The 24,601-nt window shown below is 39.1% G+C and overlaps 1 protein-coding gene across 3 annotated transcripts in view; it reads left to right on the top strand.

Moving 5' to 3' along the window:
• The window catches only part of MIDEAS (mitotic deacetylase associated SANT domain protein), a 233,592-nt gene that overhangs the window by 178,988 nt on the left and 30,003 nt on the right, over positions 1–24,601 (top strand). For all 3 annotated transcript variants that reach the window (XR_008400071.1, XR_008400072.1, XM_053697805.1), the window contains exons 4-10: positions 82–427; positions 1,914–1,980; positions 4,907–5,040; positions 9,099–9,202; positions 9,667–9,742; positions 10,912–11,000; positions 23,492–23,644. Coding sequence is in view for 1 of the 3 variants with exons in the window: in XM_053697805.1 (XP_053553780.1) it covers positions 82–427; positions 1,914–1,980; positions 4,907–5,040; positions 9,099–9,202; positions 9,667–9,742; positions 10,912–11,000; positions 23,492–23,644 (969 nt within the window). In the remaining 2 variants the exon portion in view is untranslated. The remainder of the gene's footprint in view (positions 1–81; positions 428–1,913; positions 1,981–4,906; positions 5,041–9,098; positions 9,203–9,666; positions 9,743–10,911; positions 11,001–23,491; positions 23,645–24,601) is intronic.

Here is a 24,601-nt window from a genome sequence, read left to right on the forward strand (position 1 = left end):
TAGGCCCTGAGTATCATATAATCCCACTGAGCATAGTTTATGTTCTGTGTTCTATTAAACAGCTTTTTCCACTCCTCTTAGGCTAATGAAACCTCACCACCTTCTGAAGGAGAAGCCATATCCCGGAAACCCAAGCAACGACCAAGACCAGAGCCTCTGTTCATCCCTCCCAAAGCTGGCACTTTCATTGTTCCTGTCTTATACTCTAACATTACCCCATACCAAAGCCACCTTCGTTCACCTGTACGACTTCCTGATCACCCATGTGACCGAAACTTTGAGCTGCCACCCTACACACCTCCTCCTATACTTAGCCCTGTTCGTGAGGGTTCTGGACTTTACTTCAATACCATCATATCTGCCAGTGGGCATTCTATGCCTCCACCAATCACTCCTAAGAGCTCCACACGAACTCTACTGAGGTCCAGTAAGTGTTTTCTTACCATTTTATCAATGGCCCACATTTTGCAATAAACTTGACTCGGTAATAATTCACATGAGCAATTTATGTTTCTTTATCTGCAAAACTTTAAAACATATATTCTGCTAAAAATAGTTTCTCAATCATAAACTAATATAAAAAAATTTTTTTTTACAAACCAAATTTTTAGATCTATATAGACAGTTCTAGGAATTTTTAGGTGTTTTCACTTCGGAAATGCACGTGACCATTAATATGACACTTTGCATGTCTGTTTATGATTATTAAGCCCATGCTTTGACAAACAATGTAGGCTCCACAGCACCAGTTTAATAGTTTAAAAAAAAAAAAAAAAAAGATTTTAGTCAGTCCATAATCATGATACAAGATTTAAGACCTGAAGGGACCGAAACGTTGCTGCTTATTGTGACTATGTGGACTAATAAAGCAGTTTTATTTTATTAAACTTAGGCTATGGAGCCTATGTTGTTTGTAAAGTATTGGTGCAAACAGAGGCCCTATTCTACGTGCATCAGAATATATAGAAGCCTATGCATTGAGGTAGCCAAAGGATCAGAATTTGCCACATCCAAAAATCTGCCATCCTGGAAACAATTTTCATGGGTGTAGGAATAGCAGGTGTTGGCCTAAATTTGCCCATGGATATGTCTGTGACTTGCTGTCTGACTTAAATATATGACTCCATCTCACCAAGTCAGGCTGAATGCAATGGTGATATATAAATGGGGAAAACACCCTCTCAAATACAACTGTATGAAGATAACCTTGGGTGTTAACTACATAATCTGTCTTCAGTATAGATTTAAAAAAACACTGATATTAGTACATTGTAGTTCCAGCTGGGTCCAGACCTTTAAATATACATAAAATTGTCTTGTAAAGAAAACAGACAAGTCGTGCTCAAAATACATTTTTTTTTTGGGTGGTGGAGGAAATGTTCTGACAGACAACAATAATATTAATACGGATCACGCATGAACATCGGAGACCAGCTATGGAAAAACGTAAAATGGAGATAAGCCTATGTGCTCCTTGAAGAAATGACAAGTGCAAGTTCCATTCATAGTATTTGTGTCCCTAACATGTTGAGAGTGCAGCCCTTTAACTTGTTGCGCATGTACTAGAACTACCATCTCTGGTGCAGGTAGGCATGCTTTGTTAAGCCAGAATGAAAGGCTGAATTGGTTAGTCTGAGGCCTCATAGCACGGTGTTTGTGTTACTAAGAAAAGGTTTAATGGGAAAAAAAATTGCATTAATACAGTGCATCTAGCAGGGATATAGAAGCCTTAACAAAACACCAGATATTATTTGAATATTAAATAAAAAAATGATTTATTGAAACATAAAATTATAATATAAAGTGTTTTTATTTGATTTTAGCAAATAGAAGGGTATTTTTATTGTTTTGTGCATAAAAATGTTTGAATTTTCTTTTATCCAAATTGTTTTGTTTTGGTTTTTGCTTTGTAGCTAGCATTGAGGAAATGCCACCTTTACTTACAGCTGTGGGAGAAGCAACCCCAGTTAGCATAGAACCGTAAGTATTAAACAAAACTCCAGTACAACTGTTTAAGTCATGATGAAAGTAAAACATACTGGTTTATAACCTATTACCGGTAATCAATACACTGCTATAGGGACCAGCCCTACATCACAATTTAAACATTTACTTTTTTACTAATAAATGACAAGTAGAGTTGCTCATTCTACCAATCGCAGTGAGCATTAGAAGGAATGACCTATCAGCCAATAAGCATTAGTGAAGAGAAGTACTTGCTAGAATTAGTTTTATCTTGGGGTTATTGGCTTCAGTAAAACTATTGGGTCAAACTCCACTTGGGATTAAATACATATGCATACACAATACACAACAAGCTAGCTGGAATTCCATTGCTTTATTACACTATCGTGGACCCCAATTCTCATTTGTCAATGTGTGTTATTTTAGCACTAGTGGCCCTGCAAAGCTATGTGTTTCGTCCCCTGCAGATGTATTTAACACATAGTTAAAGTACTGTGCGAGACGCATACACAGACACACATATACACACATATAGATACAGGCACACATATACACACACACACAGATACACAGACACACACATACACACACACATAGATGCACACACATATACACACACACACATATACACACACACAAAGATACACAGAAACACATATACACACATATAGATACAGACACACATATACACACACACATAGATGCACACACATATACACAGACAAACATATACACACACACAAAGATACACAGAAACACATATACACACACACACACAGATAGACACACATACACACACATAGATACGGACACACAGATACAGACATACAGATACAGACACACATATACACACACACATAGATACAGACACACATATACACACATAGATACAGACACACATATACACACATAGATACACACACACACACGCATAGATACAGACACACATACACACATAGATACACAGACACATATATACACACACACACACACAAATACTTAGACACACATAGATACACACACACACACATAGATACACAACTCATGCATGCTCAATGCTAAGGGCAACAGCTTTATTAGAAGACAGTGTTGTTTTTTAAGGCTTGTAAATAATTGTATGTACTGTGTAATCCAGCACTTCTGGCCTCGACATAGCACTGATCTGTGATAAAAAGCGAATACTCCTTTATTTTCACAATTCATCTTTAAAAACACAGTGGTAGAAAAGCCAAAAATCAAGTTCATCCAGTAAAGAGACCATGGTTCTTGTCAGGCTCAGTACTACGTGCCAAACATGTTTTGGGCTTCCTCTTAGCCTGTGTAAATGATTATATCTCTTTTTTTTTTTTTTTTTTTTTTAAATTCTTTATTAGAAAAATTGAATAAAATGTACAAAAGAAAAAAGAAAAAGATAAGTGTGAGAGCAAAACTTCAAACACATAACAAGAAAAAAGTCATTTGGGATATTTTTACATCTATAAAAATAGTTAACCATCACTGATTTATGGTACCCCACTGTTTCCCCTTCTTTCACTTCACTCTCTTTCCACTATAATTCAACAATCTTTAATCAAGACGCTAAATATCTTCGTACTATTATCTTATCGATACAGACAAATATGGAACCTGTCCATTCCCCACTCATCCCCACCCCTCCAAGCATAAAAGAAAAGAGAGAGAAAGAGAAGAAAAAAAAAAGGGGGGGGGGGCAAATTTAACCCAATACTTCCTCGCTTCCCACGGACAGTGGGATTATTTGTGATATACAGCATCTTCCCCCATATACTTAATAAATCCCAGCCATGTTTTCTTGTAGCTCAAAACATTTCCTTTGTTATAAAATTTAGTATCGTAGGCCTCCAGGAACGCCTGTCTGAGTAGCTTTTTTTTTACTGTTCCTATGGAGGGAATCTTATCATTGACCCAATTTGCATAGAGTAAGGATCTCGTTAAAATTATGACCCACTGTATGAATTTAGTGTTTACCCCCCAGTTAACCTCCTTATTTAAGAAGATAGAATTTTCTCCCAATAAGTGAATCTTCTTCTTTGTAACCATAAGAAGGAAATATTAAATTTTACCCCAAAAATTATATCTCATACCCTTTGCACTTTATTCTCATCAGAATACTCATCTATTTACATCGATTTACACAGCAGTAACCTTGATCATCATTAGTACTAAAGGAGTTTCACTCTAGTCTTTTAGGGTTGTTAACAAGCTAGGATCTTTATGAAAACATATTAAATAACCAGTATAAAAACCGTTTTTTTTAATGGTGGCCTTTCAGCACTTAGAATTATTACAGAAAACTGAAAAATAGCTGAGTTTTTCTATGGTTTAACTGTGCTGGGATTGACATCAAATTAATTAATTGATGTAATGTGACCTTCAGTGCGCTAAATATGATGCTTCAGAGCTTGGTGTCTGGATAGCAGGTGTTTTGGATCACGATACCGGTGCAAATTATCTTATCTTTAGTAAAAATACCAAAGGCCACTAAATAGATATGAAAGACTTAAAGAATATGCATGATTATTTATACTATGTACAGCCAAACATGTGTAGTAAAGAACATTTGCTTCCTGACAAATATGTTGCTGATGTGTTAATGATGACAGCGTATATGGTGTCATACCAGCTAAAGCCTTGTGGACCTAGCAGTGATTATTTTAAAGGAGAATTCTAATATAAAAATGGTATGCTCTAATTCTTCAGAACATGTAATATTGGTGTTTCTGACTGCAACGGGGTTAAGCAAATGATTAAACATCTTGCTAAGGAACCAAAATCATTGTAGCTCCTGAGAGTGACCCAGCAGGAAAATTGTGGAGTCTTGTGATTGGCTTTCAGCACCAATTTTGTGTCCTTTGTTTTGCAAAACTATATACTGCCCAGAATACGAGCACAAATGACTAGAAATGTATCTTGTCTTCTGCAGGCGAATTAACATTGGTTCGCGATTCCAGGCAGAAATTCCAAATCTCCGAGACAGATCCTTAGTGGCTGGAGATAAGCACAAAGCCGACCTGGTGTGGTTTCCCTGGGAAGATTCAGGAAGCTGCCATGGTAAAGGTGAGAAATGCTTTCAAAGCAAGCTGAGACCAGGCCGGTAAGATAAGGCGCATGCCACGCTACTTACCGTTTGTATACGTCTTCACCTTAGAAACGTAACACATGTATAAACTATTAAAAACATTGGGACTGTGTATAAATCTGATTAAAATCCAGTGTTTAATTGCTGTGCATACATATTTTCTAGCGATTTAACAAAACATTCTTGTGCAGACTATGCTATTGTATTGTACAAAAAATGAATCTTTAGTTAATGGGACAGTAAACACCTTGTAATTAGAAGACATTTCTGTTGTTTTGCTATAGAACAACATGTTAGTTAAGTCTTAAAGATTTTTTCATGTCCCTTGAAAAATGCTAACGGCTAGATTTAGAGTTCTGCGGCCAAAGGGGTGCGTTAGCTACGCGTGCTTTTTTCCCCCCACACCTTTTAAATACCGCTGGTATTTAGAGTTCACAGAATGGCTGCGTTTTCAGTGCGTTAGGCTCCAAAAATGGAGCGTAGAGCATAATTTAACGCCACTGCAAAATTCCAGCGGTGCTTACGGACGCGGCCAGCTTCAAAAACGTGCTCGTGCACGATTCCCCCATAGAAAACAATGGGGCCATTTGAGCTGAAAAAAAACCTAACACCTGCAAAAAAGCAGCGTTCAGCTCCTAACGCAGCCCCATTGTTTTCTATGGGGAAACACTTCCTAAGTCTGCACCTAACACTCTAACATGTACCCGAGTCTAAACACCCCTAACCTTACACTTATTAACCCCTATTCTGCCGCCCCCGCTATCGTTGACACCTGCATATTTTTTTTAACCCCTAATCTGCCACTCCGTAAACCGCCGCTACCTACATTATCCCTATGTACCCCTAATCTGCTGCCCCTAACACCGCCGACCCCTATATTATATTTATTAACCCCTAATCTGCCCCCCACAACGTCGCCTCCACCTACCTACAATAATTAACCCCTAATCTGCCGACCAAACCGCACCGCTACTATAATAAAGTTATTAACCCCTAATCCGCCTCACTCCCGCCTCAATAACCCTATAATAAATAGTATTAGCCCCTAATCTGCCCTCCCTAACATCGCCGACACCTAATTTCAAACATTAACCCCTAATCTGCCGACCGGAGCTCACCGCTATTCTAATAAATTTTTTAACCCCTAAATCTAACCCTAACCCTAACACCCCCCTAAATTAAATATAATTTAAATCTAACAAAATAAATTAACTATTATTAAATAACTTATTCCTATTTAAAGCTAAATACTTACCTGTAAAATAAACCCTAATATAGCTACAATATAAATTATAATTATATTGTAGCTATTTTAGGATTAATATTTATTTTACAGGCAACTTTTTAATTATATTAACCAGGTACAATAGCTATTAAATAGTTAATAACTATTTAATAGTTACCTAGTTAAAATAATTACAAAATTACCTGTAAAATAAATCCTAACCTAAGTTACAATTAAACCTAACACTACACTATCAATAAATTAATTAAATAAAATACCTACAATTATCTACAATTAAACCTAACACTACACTATCAATAAATTAATTAAATACAATACCTACAAATAAGTACAATTAAATAAACTAACTAAAGTACAAAAAATAAAAAAGAACTAAGTTACAAAAAATAAAAAAATATTTACAAACAATTTTAAACTAATTACACCTACTCTAAGCCCCCTAATAAAATAACAAAGCCCCCCAAAATAAAAAAAATGCCCTACCCTATTCTAAATTAAAAAAGTTAACAGCTCTATTACCTTACCAGCCCTTAAAAGGACCTTTTGTGGGGCATGCCCCAAATAATTCAGCTCTTTTGCCTGTAAAAAAAAACATACAATACCCCCCCAACATTACAACCCACCACCCACATACCCCTAATCTAACCCAAACCCCCCTTAAATAAACCTAACACTAAGCCCCTGAAGATCTCCCTACCTTGTCTTCACCTCACCGGGTTCACCGATCGGTCCAGAAGAGGGTCCGAAGTCTTGATCCAAGTGGCGGCTGAAGAACTCCATCATCGGGCTGAAGTCGGAAGTCCATCATCGGGATGAAGTCTTCTATCAAGCCGCATCTTCAATCTTCTTTCTTCCGGAGCGGAGCCATCTTCTTCCCAGCCGACGCGGATCCAACCTCTTCAAGCGACGCCTACTCGCCGAATGATGGTTCCTTTAAATGACGTCATCCAAGATGGCGTCCCTCGAATTCCGATTGCCTGATAGGATTCTATCAGCCAATCGGAATTAAGGTAGGAAAATTCTGATTGGCTGATGGAATCAGCCAATCAGAATATTCCTACCTTAATTCCGATTGGCTGATAGAATCCTATCAGCCAATCGGAATTCGAGGGACTATTTCCAAACCACTTTTTTTTCAAACTTAGCGCTAGTTACATTGGAACACTGATATCTTCCAGGAATCCCTGAATATCCCTTGACGTGTATATATTTTTTTTTTAGAAGACATCCCAAAGTATTCATCTAGGCCCATTTTGGTATATTTCATGCCACCGTTTCACCGCCAAATGCGATCAAATTAAAAAAAATGTTCACTTTTTCACACATTTTGTCACAAACTTTTGGTTTCCCCCTGAAATTATTTACAAACAGCTTCTGCAATTATGGCACAAATGGTTGTAAATGCTTCTCTGGGATCGCCTTTGTTCAGAAATAGCAGACTTATATGGCTTTGGGGTTGCTTTTTGGTAATTAGAAGGCCGCTAAATGCTGCTGCGCACCACACGTGTTTTATGCCCAGCAGTGAAGAGGTTAATTAGGGAGCATGTAGGGAGCTTGTAGGGTTAATTTTAGCTTTAGTTTAGTGTAGTAGACAACTCCAAGTATTGATCTAGGCCAATTTTAGTATATTTCATGCCACCATTTCACCGCCAAATGCGAGCAAATAAAAAAAACCTTTACATTTTTCACAATTTTAGGTTTCTCACTGAAATTATTTACAAACAGTTTGTGCAATTATGGCACAAATGGTTGTAAAAGCTTCTCTGGGATCCCCTTTGTTCAGAAATAATAGACATATATGGCTTTGGCGTTGCTTTTTGTTAATTAGAAGGCCGCTAAATGCTGCTGCGCACAACACGTGAATTATGCCCAGCAGTGAAGGAGTTAATTAGGTAGCTTGTAGGGCGCTGGCAGGGTTAATTTTAGCTTTAGTGTAGAGATCAGCCTCCCACCTGACACATCCCACCCCCTGATCCCTCCCAAACAGCTCTCTTCCCTCCCCCACCCCACAATTGTCCCCGCCATCTTAAGTACTGGCAGAAAGTCTGCCAGTACTAAATAAAAGGAGTTTTTTTTATTTTATTTTTTAAAAAAATGTATTCAGCTGTAATGGAGCCCTGCCTTAGCCCCCAACCTCCCTGATCCCCCACCAAACAGCTCTATAACCCTCCCTGCTACTTAATTGCCGCCATCTTGGGTACTGGCAGCTGTCTGCCAGTACCCAATTTGCCCCCAAAAACAGTATTTATAAACTTTTCTGTAGTGTAGCAGCCCCCCCCTCAATACCCCCCCCCCCCAGATCCTTTTATATATATATATATATATATATATATATATATATTATTTTTTTTAATGTTTTGAACTTTTTATTTTTTTCCATTGGTGTCAGTGGCTAATATGCGCGCGCGCCCCGCCCCACGTGCACACGCGCGCCCTCACGCTGCCGCCTCCATGCTTCCCTTCCCCCCGGAACACAGCACCATTGTTACCGGTGCAGAGAGGGCCACAGAGTGTCTCTCTCTGCATCGGAGGCTTGTTAAAAGGTATTGCAGGATGTCTCCATATCGAGGCATCACTGCAATACCCTGAGAGCAGCTCTCTTAAACAACTGACGTACCAGGTACGTCCATTGTCACTAACTGCTAGTTTTTGCAGGACGTACCTGGTACGTCAGTTGTCATTAAGGGGTTAAAACAAATTATTCTTTGTAATGTAATTAACTTGAGAGTTGTTATCAGAGCTACACAGCAGAAGAGACCACTTTTAAAACGATCTTTTATCACACTTTAGTGGAAGAGTTGCTCACTGCAGCATGTTCCAGTATCGTTCCTGGAGGAGGCACCAATCAAGAGCTGGCGCTTCATTACCTTCATGAGTCAAAGGGCAACATATTGGTAAGCAACAAATGTCTTCTATCTGAAGGGGCTAAACCGTTTATTGTTATGTGTACCAAACAGGCTGCATACCCCACAATGAGCTAGTATTAGTGTTGCTTTTATGTCTGGTGATTGGTGGATACAAATCTATGCCACACCCATTTGGCGTGTCTTTCCCAGAAGCAACAATAATGCATTGTATTTGGATATCCAGATTTAACTATGTGTTTAACCACTATTTAGGGGTTAAACAAACCCTATAGAAGCAAGAGGTCGCTTTATTTTTTGAACACACTGGTCACATGTTTGGTTCTGAACCTGTATGCATATGAGCCAATCGTTTTAAGCATTTACCAATGTAAATGTTTTAACTGGACAATTTATGATTATTTACTTAAAATTGTAAGGTGACTAAAATATATATTTTTCGTTCACCTGTCCCTGTGTTTGTTGTTCTTTCATTTATTTATTTTATATTCCAGGTCACTTTAACTAAGCTGCTTCTTAATAAGCCAAGACGGAAAAGGGACCATCCTCTTGCTGACTATCATTACTCTGGTTAGTAGATAAGATATCCTGCCATATTCTGACCATAAAGTTTTGTGATTCTTGACTCTGCACATTTTCTTCTTCTGAATATAAAGTTTTTATACATAACTAAATCATGACATCGTGCCTATTATTTGGCATTGCCCTTTCCTAGAAATGATTATTAACTGCCCCTTCACAGTTTCTCTAACATCTGTTTAATTTGCCTGTGTCTTTGCGAAAATATGAGCTCAATGAAGAACAGAATGTGTTACCATAGCAACAGCAGAAGCTTATTAAATGTTTTCTTTAGATTAGACTAAGATTTGCGGAAAGCACTAAAGGGAGAGATTTTCACGTGTTACTAATTTAATGATCTCTCCATATGATGATTGTAAATACTTTCTTCTTAGGCTTTGCATACCTTGAGCTTCTTGATATTTAAAACAGCTGCTCGCCATAAACTTTCATTTTACTTAAATGGACATGATAGAGCATTACATTTTAAACAATTTTCCAATTTACTTCTATTATCAAATATGCTTCATTCTATTGCTATCCTTTGTTGAGGGTGCAGTAATCCACTACAGAGAGCTAGTTCAACACATTCAGTGCAGCCACCAATTAGCAGCAAGTTCCTAGTAGAGCATTGCTGCTCCTGAGCCTACCTAGGTATGCCTTTTTAACAAAGGAGAACAAAACAAATTAGATAATAGAAGTGAATTAGAAAGTTGTTTAAAATTGCATGCTCTGTCTGTATCACTAAAAGTAAACAATTCGGTTTCGCCCCTTTAACCCCTTATTATTGCACTTCTACTTGCATAGAACTATGTATTTAACCCCGTACAAAGTGGTTAAGCACTTAGTTGTCGTCAACTCCAGAACAGTAGTGAGCCAATAACCAGAGTCATATGTTTATAGCCCCCAGTAGTGCATTGCTGCTTGTGAGCCTACTTAGATATGTTTTTCAACCAATGATACCAATAGAATGAAGTAAATTTGATTATAAAAGTAAATTGAATTTTTTTTTTCAAAATCCATGCTCTGTCTGAACCATGAAAGGTTAATTACGATTTTAATGTCAGTCCCCGAAACTCTGCTCCCTCTTTTCTGTGTAATTACTGCACATTTTATTTCAAATCGTTCCTATGCTGCAGTTGTCAGTTGCTTACAGAGTTGATCATGAATCTGCTTTTTAGGCTCCGATAAGTGGACTGTTTCTGAGAAGAGGCTCTTTAATAAAGGAATGGCTATCTACAAGAAAGATTTCCTGCTGGTTCAGAAGCTGGTATGTATAGTTGTGTTGTTTATTTTATCAGTACAATCACATAAAATCACATATAAAATATGTTTGTTATATTATAAACCCACGGCATGTGTGATACAGAAGGCTCAGATAGAGCATACAATGTTAAACAACTTTCCAATTTACTTCTATTATCAAATTTACTGCATTCTCTTGGTATCCATTGTTGAAAGGGCAGTATTGCAATACTGAAGACTAGCTGAACACACCTGGTGAGCCAATGAGAAACCGTATATATGTGCAGCCACCAATCACCAGCTTGCTCTCAGTAGTGCATTGCTGCTCCCGAGCGTATCTAGGTATAACTTTTCACCAAAGGATACCAAGAGAATAAAACAAATTAGATAATGTAAGTAAATTGGAAAGTTGTTTAAAATTCTATGTTCTGTCTGAATTATTAAAGGAAAATTTTGGGTTTTATGTCCCTTTAAGCAGACAAGAGGGTACAATAAGGCTGTAGATTAAACATTCTACCCTGTCACACAAGAGATTGTGGTGAACAGGGGAAGCCTGACACCTTGTTCAGTATTAATGCATGTGTTAAGGATAAAGTTATGTTTGTAGTCGTAGTAACATCTCACAAGTTACAGGCAAGGAGGGAAACTCAGTATAGTGAAGCAATATTTCAAGTTGAATTTGAACTTAATCATTAATGGTACAGTAAAGTCAAATTAAATTATTTAAATAGAGCATGAATCCTGTTTACTTATATTATAAAATGTGCTTAATTCTCTTAGTATCCTTTGTTGAAGAGTAGGCTCTTTAGCAGCTACGCACTGGTGAGCCAATGACAAGAGGCATATGCATGCAGTCTCTAATAACCAGATAGCTTCCAGCAATGCATTGCTGCTTTCAAGCCTATGTTTACTCTCCAAGAGAACAAAGCAAATTTGAAAAGTTAAATTGGAAATTCCTATAATTTTTTTTATTTCTTGGTGGCAAAGCTTAACCATCCATCTGTTAGTTTTTTTTACATAGAGGAGACGTCTTAATACAGAATTATCACATCTGGTAGCTGTGAGAATGCTTTAGATGTCTGAGTAGTATCTTATATATGAGACTAAGGGTCAAAATAACAAGTGCAAATAAATATCTGTGGTAACCACAGTACTGACCCCAGTGTATGAGAATATGTATTTGATACCCTATTAAAAATACATACATACATATATATATATATATATATATATATATATATATATATATATATATATATATATACATACACACACACATACATACATACACACACACACACACACACACACACACACACACACAGCCATATCTTGTTTTATTGCGCTTCACTTTATTGCAGTTCGCAGATATTGCTCTGTTTACAAATTGTGGCAAAATTGTGTCTATCAGAGCCATTTTTCCAACATATACACATATAAACACAAACATATATACACACACATATACGCACCAGCAGCAAAAAGATTGACTCACTGAAGGCTCAGATGATGGTTAGCATTTTTTTAGCAATAAAGTATTTTTTAATTAAGGCTTGTACATTGTTTTTTTTGTTTTTTTAAGACATAGTGCTTTTGGATACTTAATAGACTATGGTATAGTGCAATATAAAACGTTTGTATGCATTGGGAAACAAAAAAATGAGTGTGGACTATATTTGCTTTATTGCGGTGGTCTGGAACCAAATCTGCAATATCTCAGAGGTGTGGGTGTATGTATATAAATGGACATCGGGATTGGTGTGGATGGTGCGGATGACATGAAACCTCTTTCACACGGTGTCATACTCATCGCGAGACATGCTATCAACGTTGATATTTTAACACACTTCAGCGTGTTTCTTTAGCTTTTTTGTGCTATTCTTGTGCATGGGATAGGACGCAGCCTCCTTATAAGGTAAATAATATTAACGATTTCATCTAGACACTATCCACTGTGTTAAATAACTTGATACTATAGAATCCTTTTGTTATGGTTTGTCACACTTTAGAATGTTAACGCGTGCAGCTTGTAAAAGCAGGATGAAAATAAGGCTGAGTTAGCTGATGATTTCATGTGTTTAAAACAAACGCATCTGTGAATTTGAGTAGTTATATACTATTACAACTAATATGTGTCCACATATAGAGATTAATAGCTTCCATTATTATGAGAGGGGTATTAACAAGTTACTGGCTCTTAGGGATATATATATATATATATATATATATATATATATATATATATATATATACATACTGTATAACACCTGAGATGGTTTGTTATTATTTGTATTGCTTGTTGACATAATTGTTCTCTGCACTGGTTATACATTATTTTGTATTTGTCTATACTGACATCATGCTTTACAACTTGTGATTGGTTATTGTGAAACTAGGCAGTTCTTTTTTGATGAGGGGGTGGGCACACACACCTGTTAAATTGTTTGTTTTGAAATGTTCTCTTTCACTTAGTCTGATGAAGGGGGTGAGATCCCCGAAACATCACTTCTCTTTGATTTATGTGCACAATAATGCACATTTTGAAAATTGACAGTGTATGCGCACGCCTTATTTGAACTCTATATGATATTTTGCCTGCACCCTGGTTGTTGCTTTGATGGTTAGATTGCGCTCTTTTGGACTGTATATTTAATTTTTTTTCTAATGGCAGTGAGAGTCCACAAATTCCATTAATAACCTGTGGAAAATACTTCACCTGGCCATCAGGAGGAGGCAAAGACACCCCAAACAGAGCAAAGACACCCCAAACAGAGTAGTTCTTTGCCTAATTTCATGGAGGTAGGTAGAGAGAGGTGCTCTACTGAAGATTCTTATTTTATTGTCCTCAATAGATTGTTTCCTGCAAGAGAGGACCAGGGGAGTTGTTTAAAGCCATGTAATTCTCTTAGTAGAGTTTTGGTGTATGTTAGCTACTGGTGGTCGAAAGCAAGTTCCTATGCCTCTTACAGTGTTTTCTGCTATCCTCCCTTTTAGGCAAACAGTGTTAGTTACACTGATTTCCCTGTGTGTTAAAGGATTGCTGCAGGACTACAGACTATCTGAAAAGAAAACTTGGTAAGTCCTGACTGTTTTCTCTCTCCCCTTAATGGCTTGTTGCCTAACGAGTTGGGGATAGTGGACAGACTTGCAGCAGACTGGGCTCAGACCTTATACACATAAGGAGGATTATACACGTACCCTGTATGTTTATTTAAGGGCAATCTGGATAGCCATAACGGAACATGAGGGATCTCAGGTTGAGGTCGAGTTATATACTATAAAACACTTTAGTAAGGTGTACAACAGTAAAAAGGTGGCACCGGGTCCTCCAATTGGACTTGCCATTTGGATCCAGTACACCCCGATGCCGTCTGTGTGCTGAGGTGACCTAGATGTGAGCACCATCCCTATCCGTTACACACACAGCTTAATTGCTGTCTCTTCAGCCTGCATCTGCTTTTTCAGCTATACATTAAATTGCATGATATATACAAGCTGATATGGTCATGAACTGACGTCTGTATTTTTTAATTTTGATTGGGGACGCCCAGTCTGGACATTTTTATTCCTAGCATCCACTTCTGTTGTTTAAGGGTGATTGTACATTGATTGTTTCATTATAATGTAATTCAACTTTTTTCACTCTTGCACTTATATGCATTTGATATACATTATTTACTTATGTCATTGCAGGGACTTATATATTGTATATACAATAAACAATAAATATTTATGTTTTAGGGGTGCTGATATCTGGAGCGCAGCCTAGTCCTGTGCACCATTGATACCTTTTTGATATACATGTTTTACAGAAGTGCTATCCTACTATATTGTATGTATGTGTGTGTGCATATATGTATATATGTGTGTGTGTGTGTGTGTGTATATATATATATATATATATATATATGTGTGTATATATATATATATATATATATGTGTGTATATATATATATATATGTAGGTGTGTGTGTGTGTATATATATATATATGTATATATGTGTATATATATATGTAGGTGTGTGTGTGTATATATATATATGTATATATGTGTATATATATATGTAGGTGTGTGTGTGTGTATATATATATATATATATATATGTCTATCTTCCTGCTCATGGATAGTTCGCGTGTGCTGTTTCTCCACACTGCTTTTGTGCATAATGATCTAGGGCGGGGGGTGTACACAACAAGCTCACGCAGCAGACTGTTTTGGCACTTTTCACGCCCCCCCCCCCCTCCTCCCAGGGTGTCACAGACGCGATCCCTCTACGCAACATCTCACAGCCGGAGCGGTAACGTGGGAACTCCAGACACCTCAGATTAAGCATTTTAAAGAGGCTTGGGACAGAAGCTGAGAGTTTGCTGTGGAGTTTCACAGTATTTTGCTCAAAGTTAATTTGGGGTACCATTAGTGTTATTTGGCTACAGTCCCATAGAACATGATGTATGACTCTATGATAGAGCCTAGTCAGGAGGATAACTGTCCTGTGCCATTGTTTGAAGTTAATAAATGCATGCTATGTAGGTGACTCTATGATAGAGCCTAGTCAGGAGGATAATTGTCCTGTGCCATTATTTGAAGTTAATAAATGTATGCTATGTAGGTTACATACTGTGTCCCCTTTAGCTCAATTGTGCAATTCATGCCTTACATCTGTTCTTCAGTCTCATTCATGTGGCCCTGTTATTCAGACGTCTGTGGTGTCCCCGCCACATTCTACACCTGGACGTTCTGCGGACTCGCAGACCTCAGTATGCTAAAATATGCCATTACTACAGCCGCAAACGATGGCCCCTATTCGGGCACATGCTGTTCTCTACAACCCTGCCCCTCAATCTCAGCCCGGGATTGGAATTTTCGTTCAGGATTTTGCTGGATCTACTGATAGGGTAGGGGAAGTGGGAGGGATATTTCAATGCTCTGTTTGGGGTGTCTTTGCCTCCTGGTGGCCAGGTGAAGTATTTCTCATAGGTATTGAATAGAATTCGTGGACTCTCACTGCCAAGAAAGAAAATAATTTATCAGGTAAGGATAAATTATATTTTCTTATTTCTTTTACAAGATATGACGAGTCCACGGATTTCATACTTACTTATGGGATTACGCCTCCTGTTTAGCAGGAAGTGGAAAAGAGTACCACAGCAGAGCTGTATATATAGCTCCTCCCTTCCCTCCCACCCCAGTCATTCTCTTTGCCTGTGTTAGTGATAGGAAGAGGTAAAGTGAGGTGTTAGATGTGAAAGATAAAAAAAGAAGGCGCCACCATGGTGCACAATCAGATGATTCAAACACGCCAAATGTACAAGTAAGACCGTACTTACAAGCTGTATGACACTTGAGAAGTGTCACAAATGCCTTCTGGACTGTTGGGAGTCGTCCAGCTAACTCACACTGATGGATGTCAGAGCAGCTCTGAAGCGTGGGAGCGGCAACAGGCTCACAGCATGCAGTGACTAGCCACAAGCTCAGCGCTTTTTTTCACAAAGTGAGGTGTTAGTTTAGATTCTTCAATCAAGAAGTTTTTTATTTTCAAATGGTGCCAGTGAGTACTATTTTTCTCAGGGAGAAATCGTCAGTCACTTCATCCTAAGAGGAGTGGAGACATCTTATTTTTCTGCCCTGATGTTGATGATCTTAGCAAACATTACCTAAGATCCTGTTGGTTTCCACAGAGCAGTTGAAGGTAGTGTAAAAGAAATATCTTCAGTGTGGAGAACCGTCTCATGCTACAAGCAGCATTGAGGTATGTTCAGTCATTTGTTTCTGGGGAGACTTGATGCATCAGAACAGGCTGACATTATTCCCTATCTGGGGAGGGGTAATCAGTATGCACTATATGTATGGAAATGGTGTACCTGGAGTCCCTTTATATTGATTGCTAAATATGTCTAAGGATATCTTTAAGGTATATTCAGTGTGGGCTAGACGCTGGGAGATGCGGTTTGGGCTAAGGGCTGTCGTTGTCATTTCATTATAACTGGCCTGAGGGAGTGCAGTATTTTTTTAATGAAGTTACACTTGGTAATTGAGGTGTATGTAAGAGGGGCCCATGGCTTTTAATACTTTATTTGGGAATCGACATGTTTGTTTTTCTTTACTACCCATGCGGGTCTCAGTAAGGCTAGAGTTACGCCCATGGTGGGCAGGGCCTAATTTTGCTCGCTCAGCTGCGCAGTATCATCCGGATCGGTTAGACAGCAAGGTCCTGGGCTCCGGTGGAGCCTAAGTTGTTTTGTCAAACGAAGAGACTTAAGCAGCTACTCAAGCAGAATCAGTGTGTTCTGGGGGCAGGTAGGTGTCACAGCGGAGCCTAAATTAATAAAAAGTTGTTATAACTGGTAAATTCGATATAATTTGATATATAACATATCTAAGCAAAGTGGTGCAATATTGTTAAGCTATTTTGGGCACTTAAGGACAGTTTTTATTGCTGTAAACGTTGTTTCTCAGATAACAGAAAAATTGTTGCGCTTTTATTATTTAAAGGCGCAATACAATTTTAGGTTCAAAAATTTTGTCTATGTAATTTGACTTCAGAACTCAATATTTAAAATCAAGAACGACTATTATTGCTATTGCTAGTCTGTTTAACATGTCTGAACTTAAGGAAACTACTTGTTCTATGTGTTTAGATGCCATTGTGGAACCCCCTCTTACTTTTTGTCCCTCATGTACTGAAAGGGCCTTACATTGTAAAGAGCAGATTTTATTTAAGGAAAGTGTGTCTAAGGATGATTCTCAGTCTGAGGAGAATCAGGGTATGCCGCTACTTTCTCCCCAAGCGTCACAACCTTTAACGCCCACCCAAGCGACGCCGGGTTCTTCAACCGCGTCTACTTAATTTACTCTGCAGGATATGGCTGCAGTTATGTCATCTACCCTTACAGAGGTTTTATCTAAGTTGCCAGTGTTACAGGGCAAATGCAGCAGGACAGAAGTCAATTTGAATACTGAGACATCTGATGCTTTGTTGGCTATTTCCGATATACCCTCACAGGGATCTGATTTGGGGGTCAGGGATCTTCTGTCTTAAGGGGCAGCTTTCCGATTCGGGAAGTGTGTTACCTCAGACGGACTCTGACGTCATGTCCTTTAGCCACACTTTCAACCTAACACTGCGCTAACTGACAAAACTGCTAGGACTATAAAACAATAATAGTTACAACAAGTCCTCGGCACTTCTGATACAATACGTTTATGTGCAAGTAATAATTTATAAAAAATCAGATTGAGCTTATGGCAGATTTCTAGTTACAGAAAAAAATCATATGTAAAATAATAATAATGATGGTAATATTAATAGGCATCAATAGTGTAAATTACACCTATACGTTTTTTATAAATAAAATAATGATTTCTTTTCACCTTAATGTCTCAAGGAGTATGGTATAACGATTTGTCGATAGCCCGTTGCACACTGCTGGTATTCGACTCTCTCCTGTCTCCGTTTTCAAGTGCGGTGCTGCTTCACAAATCACTGGACGCAAAAGAGCGTTCAGTCACGAACATACTGGAAGTAGAAGAAAAGAGAGCGCAACCGCAACTCAAGGTAAAAGCTTTAATAAATTACTTAGCGCTATTGATACAAGTTGCACTTACAGGATCACAATAAAAGTAACGCCTTAGACCAAATACTCTGACAGCAACCCGGCTCCTTCACAGCTGATATCACTTCCGGCTGAGTTCCGACTTATACAGACTTTTTCAAGACTCTGGACTCATGAGTCCAGAGTCTTGAAAAAGTCCGTATGAGTCGGACGAAACACGTAGACGTGGAGGACATTATTACAGACAAGAAACAAAGACAGTCAAGTTGTTGCTACAAGCTCAAGTGTTACAAAGACTTATCGTCAAAATCACTATTGCCAATTGACTAAACCTATATGCAAGTACGGAACTCAGCCGGAAGTGATATCAACTGTGAAGGAGCCGGGTTGCTGTCAGAGTATTTGGTCTAAGGCGTTACTTTTATTGTGATCCTGTAAGTGCAACTTGTATCAATAGCGCTAAGTAATTTATTAAAGCTTTTACCTTGAGTTGCGGTTGCGCTCTCTTTTCTTCTACTTCCGTCATGTCCTTTAGATTTAAGCTTGAACACCTCCGCCTGTTACTTTGGGAGGTTTTAGCGACTCTGGATGACTGTGACTCTATCGTGTTACCACCAGAGAAATTGTGTAAGATGGACAAATTCTTAGAGGTGCCTGCTTACTCTGATATTTTTCTGGTTCCTAAGAGAATCTCGGAAATTATTACGCGGGAATGGGACAGACCGGGTATCCCGTTCTCACCTTCTCCTAATTTTAAGAAAATGTATCCCATATCTGACACTGTTCGGGACTCTTGGCAAACAGTCCCTAAGGTGGAGGGAGCTATATCTACCCTGGCTAAGCGTACAACTATTCCTATTGAGGACAGTTGTGCTTTCAAAGACCCTATGGATAAGAAATTGGAGGGTCTTCTAAAAAAGTTATTTATTCATCAGGGTTTCCTTTTTCAGCCGACGGCCTGCATTGTACCAGTTACCACTGCGGCGGCCTTCTGGTTTGATGCCTTAGAAGAGTCTCTTAAGACTGAGACTCCTTTAGAGGATATTTTGGATAGAATTAAGACTCTTAAGCTGGCTAATTCTTTTATTACAGATGCCGCCTTTCAGATTGCCAAATTGGCAGCTAAGAATGCCGGATTTGCCAATTTAGCGCGTAGAGCGTTATGGTTAAAATCTTGGTCTGCTGATCTGTAATCTAAGTCAAAGCTTTTGGCTATTCCTTTCAAAGGGAAAAACCCTATTTGGGCCTGACTTGAAAGAAATAATTTCTGACATTACGGGAGGTAAGGGTCATCTCCTACCTCAGGATAGAACTGCTAAACTGAGGGGTAAACAAAATAATTTTCGTTCCTTTCGGAACTTTAAAAGAGTCCCCTCTTCTTCCTCTTCTTCCGCTAAGCAGGAAGGGAATTTTGCTCAGGCCAAGTCCGTCTGGAGACCCAACCAGGCTTGGAACAAGGGTAAACAACCCAAGAAGTCCGCTGCTGCTACCAAGACAGCATGAAGGGGCGGCCCCTGATCCGGGACCGGATCTAGTAGGGGGCAGACTTTCTCTCTTTGCCCAGGCTTGGGTAAGAGATGTTCAGGACCCCTGGACACTGGAAATCGTGTCCCAAGGGTATCAACTGGAATTCAAAAATGCTCTCCCAAGGGGGAGGTTTCTTCTTTCACGATTGTCGGTAGACCAGATAAAAAGAGAGGTGTTCTTACGTTGTGTAAAAGACCTCTCTACTATGGGAGTAATTCGACCCGTTCCAAGACTGGAACAGGGGCAGGGGTTTTACTCGAAACTTTTCGTGTCCCCAAAAAAAGAGGGCACGTTTCGACCTATTTTAGATCTAAAGAGTCTAAACAAGTTTCTCAGAGTCCCGTCCTTCAAGATGGAGACTATTCAAACAATTCTGCCATTGATCCAGGAGGGTCAATATATGACTACCATGGACTTGAAGGATGCATAACTTCATACTCATATCCACAAGGATCATCATCAGTTCCTAAGGTTTGCCTTTCTGGACAAACATTTTCAATTTGTGGCTCTTCCCTTCGGGTTGGCCACAGCACCCAGGATCTTCATGAAAGGTTCTAGGGTCACTTCTGGCGGTTCTCAGGCCGCGGGGCATTGCAGTGGCGCCTTATCTGGACGATATTCTTATCCAGGCGTCGTCTTATCATCTGACAAAGTCTCATACAGACATGGTTCTGTCCTTTCTGAGGACTCATGGGTGGAAGGTGAATCTAGAAAAGAGTTAATTAATTCCACAGACAAGGGTTCCCTTCTTGGTAACTCTAATAGATTCCATATCCATGAAGATTTTCTTGACGGAGGTCAGAAAGTTAAAGATTCTGAATACATGCCGAGCCCTTCAGTCCAATCCCCGGCCATCAGTGGCTCAGTGCATGGAGGTAATTGGATTGATGGTGGCGGCAATGGACATCATTCCGTTTGCTCGTTTTCATCTCAGACCACTACAACTGAGCATGCTCAGGCAGTGGAATGGATGCAAATTTGTCTCCTCAGATAGATCTGGATCAGGAGACAAGAGACTCTCTTCTTTGGTGGTTGTCGCCGGATCATCTGTCCCAAGGGACGTGCTTCTGCAGACCCTCATGGGTGATAGCGACAACGGACGCCAGTCTACTAGGTTGGGGTGCAGTCTGGAATTCCCTGAAGGCTCAGGGTGTGTGGACTCAGTCATAGTCTCTACTTCCAATCAATATTCTGGAATTGAGAGCAATATTCAATGCGCATCAGGCGTGGCCTCAGTTGGCTTTGGCCAAATTCATCCGCTTTCAGTCGGACAACATCACGACTGTGGCTTACATCAATCATCAGGGAGGAACAAGGAGTTCCTTATCGATGACAGAAGTATCCAAGATAATTAGATGGGCGGAGGCTCACTCTTGTTATCTGTCAGCGATTTACATCCCAGGAGTGGACAACTGGGAAGCGGACTTTTTAAGCAGACAGACATTTCATCCAGGGGAGTGGGAACTCCATCCGGAGGTCTTTGCCACTCTGATTCTCAGATGGGGCAGACTGGAATTGGATCTGATGGCGTCTCGTCAGAATGCCAAGCTCCCAAGATACGGATCCAGGTCAAGGGAACCTCAGGCCGAACTGATAGATGCCTTGGCAGTGCCTTGGTCGTTCAACCTAGCTTATATGTTTCCACCGTTTGCTCTCCTTCCCCGGGTGATTGCACTGATCAAACAGGAGAGGGCTTCGGTAATTTTAATTGCGCCTGAGTGGCCTCGCAGGACTTGGTATGCCAATCTGGTGGAGATGTCCTCTCTGCCGCCGTGGAAGCTTCCATTGAGGCAGGACCTTCTCAGTCAGGGACCCTTCCAACATCCGAATCTAGTTTCTCTGCAGCTGACTGCTTGGAGATTAAACGCTTGATTTTATCTAAGCGGGGGTTCTCTGACTCGGTCATTGATACTTTGATTCAGGCACGTAAGCCTGTCACTAGAAAGATCTATCATAAGATATGGCATAAATATCTTTGTTGGTGCGAATCCAAGGGCTACTCATGGAGTAGAGTTAGGATTCCCAGGATTTTATCTTTTCTCCAAGAAGGATTGGAGAAGGGGTTATCGGCAAGTTCCTTAAAGGGACAAATTTCTGCTTTGTCGATTTTACTACACAAGCGTTTGGCAGATGTTCCAGACGTTCAGTCTTTTTGTCAGGCTTTGACCAGAATCAAGCCTGTGTTTAGACCAATTGCTCCACCCTGGAGTTTGAATTTAGTTCTTAATGTTCTTCAAGGGGTTCTGTTTTAACCTATGCATTCTATAGATATTAAGTTGTTATCTTGGAAGGTTTTATTTTTGGTTGCTATTTCTTCTGCTCGTATAGTTTCCGAGCTTTCTGCGTTACAATGTGATTCGCCTTATCTTATTTTCCATTCTGATAAGGTGGTTTTACGTACCAAACCTGGTTTCCTTCCTAAGGTTGTTTCTAACAAAAATATTAATCAGGAAATTATTGTTCCTTCCTTGTGTCCTAACCCTTCTTCTAAGAAGGAGCGTCTGTTACATAATTTGGACGTGGTCCGTGCCCTGAAGTTTTACTTGCAGGCGACTAAGGAATTCCGTCAATCATCTTCATTATTCATTGTTTTTTCTGGAAAGCGTAGGGGCCAGAAAGCTACGGCTACCTCTCTTTCTTTTTGGCTGAAGAGTATCATCCGTCTGGCATATGAGACTGCTGGACAGTAGCCTCCTGAAAGAATTACGGCTCATTCTACTAGGGCTGTGGCTTCCTCATGGGCATTTAAAAACGATGCTTCTGTTGAACAGATTTGCAAGGCTGCAACTTGGTCGTCTCTTCACACATTTTCCAAATTTTCCAAATTTGATACTTTTGCTTCTTCTGAGGCTGGTTTTGGGAGAAAGGTTCTTCAAGCAGTGGTGCCTTCCATTTAGGTTCCTGTCTTGTCCCTCCCTTTCATCCGTGTCCTATAGCTTTGGTATTGTATCCCATAAGTAAGGATGAAATCCGTGGACTCGTCATATCTTGTAAAAGAAAAGGAAATTTAGGCTTACCTGATAAATTTATTTATTTTACGATATGATGAGTCCACGGCCCACCCTGTCATTTCTAAGACAGGTAATTAAACTTCAGTCACCTCTGCACCTTTGGCTTTTCCTTTCTCTTCCTAACTTCGGTGAAATGACTGGGGTGGGAGGGAAGGGAGGAGCTATATATACAGCTCTGCTGTGGTGCTCTTTGCCACTTCCTGCTAAACGGGAGGTGTAATCCCATAAGTAAGGATGAAATCCGTGGACTCGTCATATCGTAAAAGAAATAAATTTATCAGGTAAGCATAAATTTCCTTTTTTAGTCCATCTGAGATGGTTCAGACCGGCAGAAAAATATTTTGTCGTCATTTTTCTCTGCAAAGCGCTTCCAAATTCCATAGCGCCAGCATTCACTGAGCTTGTCTTTTATTTAATGTTCCAGATTAAGACAAAAACAGTGGCTCAGTGTGTGGAGTTTTACTATGCCTACAAAAAGCAGGTGAAAATTGGACGGAATGGAATTTTAATTTTTGGAGATATGGAGGCTGAAACGGATGAGAAAATTCCGAGAGAGGATTCAGAAGTGGATATAAAGGTATACACAATTATAGTTTTTATTTTTAGTGAATTTTTTTTTTTTTTTTTTAGTCTTTATCATTAAAAAAATATACCAAAAAATGTCTAAAGGGACATAAAAATTATGAAAGAAAATGTTCTAATCTGTTACATTTCATAAAAATGCTCTATGGGGTCGAACATTTTAAGTAATATTTTTTTCTACAAAATTCACCATGATTTAGCTGATAAATCTTTCTGATAATATTTTTGAAAGTATTGTAAAGACAATGTGTGAAAGACACTATTAAAGTTGATTTATATTTATCTTCACTGATAAACAGGTTTCTTTATATGAAATATGTATAATTAGCTTCTACATATACCACATAGATCACTGAAAACACAAATTGTATCAGTGACTTTATTTTTTTACTTTTATTTCTTGTTACTATGAATGTAGAACAATACAATAATTTTGTGTAAATCAAAATAGTACAACAATTATTATTCCAGATCCCCAAGACTTATACCGTTGGAAAGGTTAGGCGATTACCTTTCCAACGGTGGGTCTGTAGCTGCTTAGATGCCTGACCCTTTCCCTATATTGTGCATTGTAAATTTTAAATAAAGTTGCGCTGTGACGTCACCGCACAAAACGGGAAGCCCGGCTGCCTGTCACTATACAGCCCCGATCGGCGGGGTGGGAGTCGATGGGAGCCCCCAAATTGCCCTCTAGGTGGGTGAGTGCTAGCTGACTTGGAAAATTTGCGACAGCTCAGAGCCGTCATTGCCACTCAAGGGGTTAAAATGTACCATTCTGGTTGATTCATTTCAGAAATCATATCAGTCTAATACATTGCTTGACTGATACATAAGTTGACTTGGGTATTCTGTTACTTTTAGAATCATTTCAGTTGTCCCTATGAGTAAGTGAGCATTAGAGTTTGGGACTCCGTTGTATGTAATCATGTACTAACTGTTACTTTCACACCAA

This window comes from Bombina bombina, chromosome 1 (genome assembly GCF_027579735.1).
Source record: "Bombina bombina isolate aBomBom1 chromosome 1, aBomBom1.pri, whole genome shotgun sequence".
In the NCBI taxonomy this organism is placed as follows: Eukaryota; Metazoa; Chordata; class Amphibia; order Anura; family Bombinatoridae; genus Bombina; species Bombina bombina.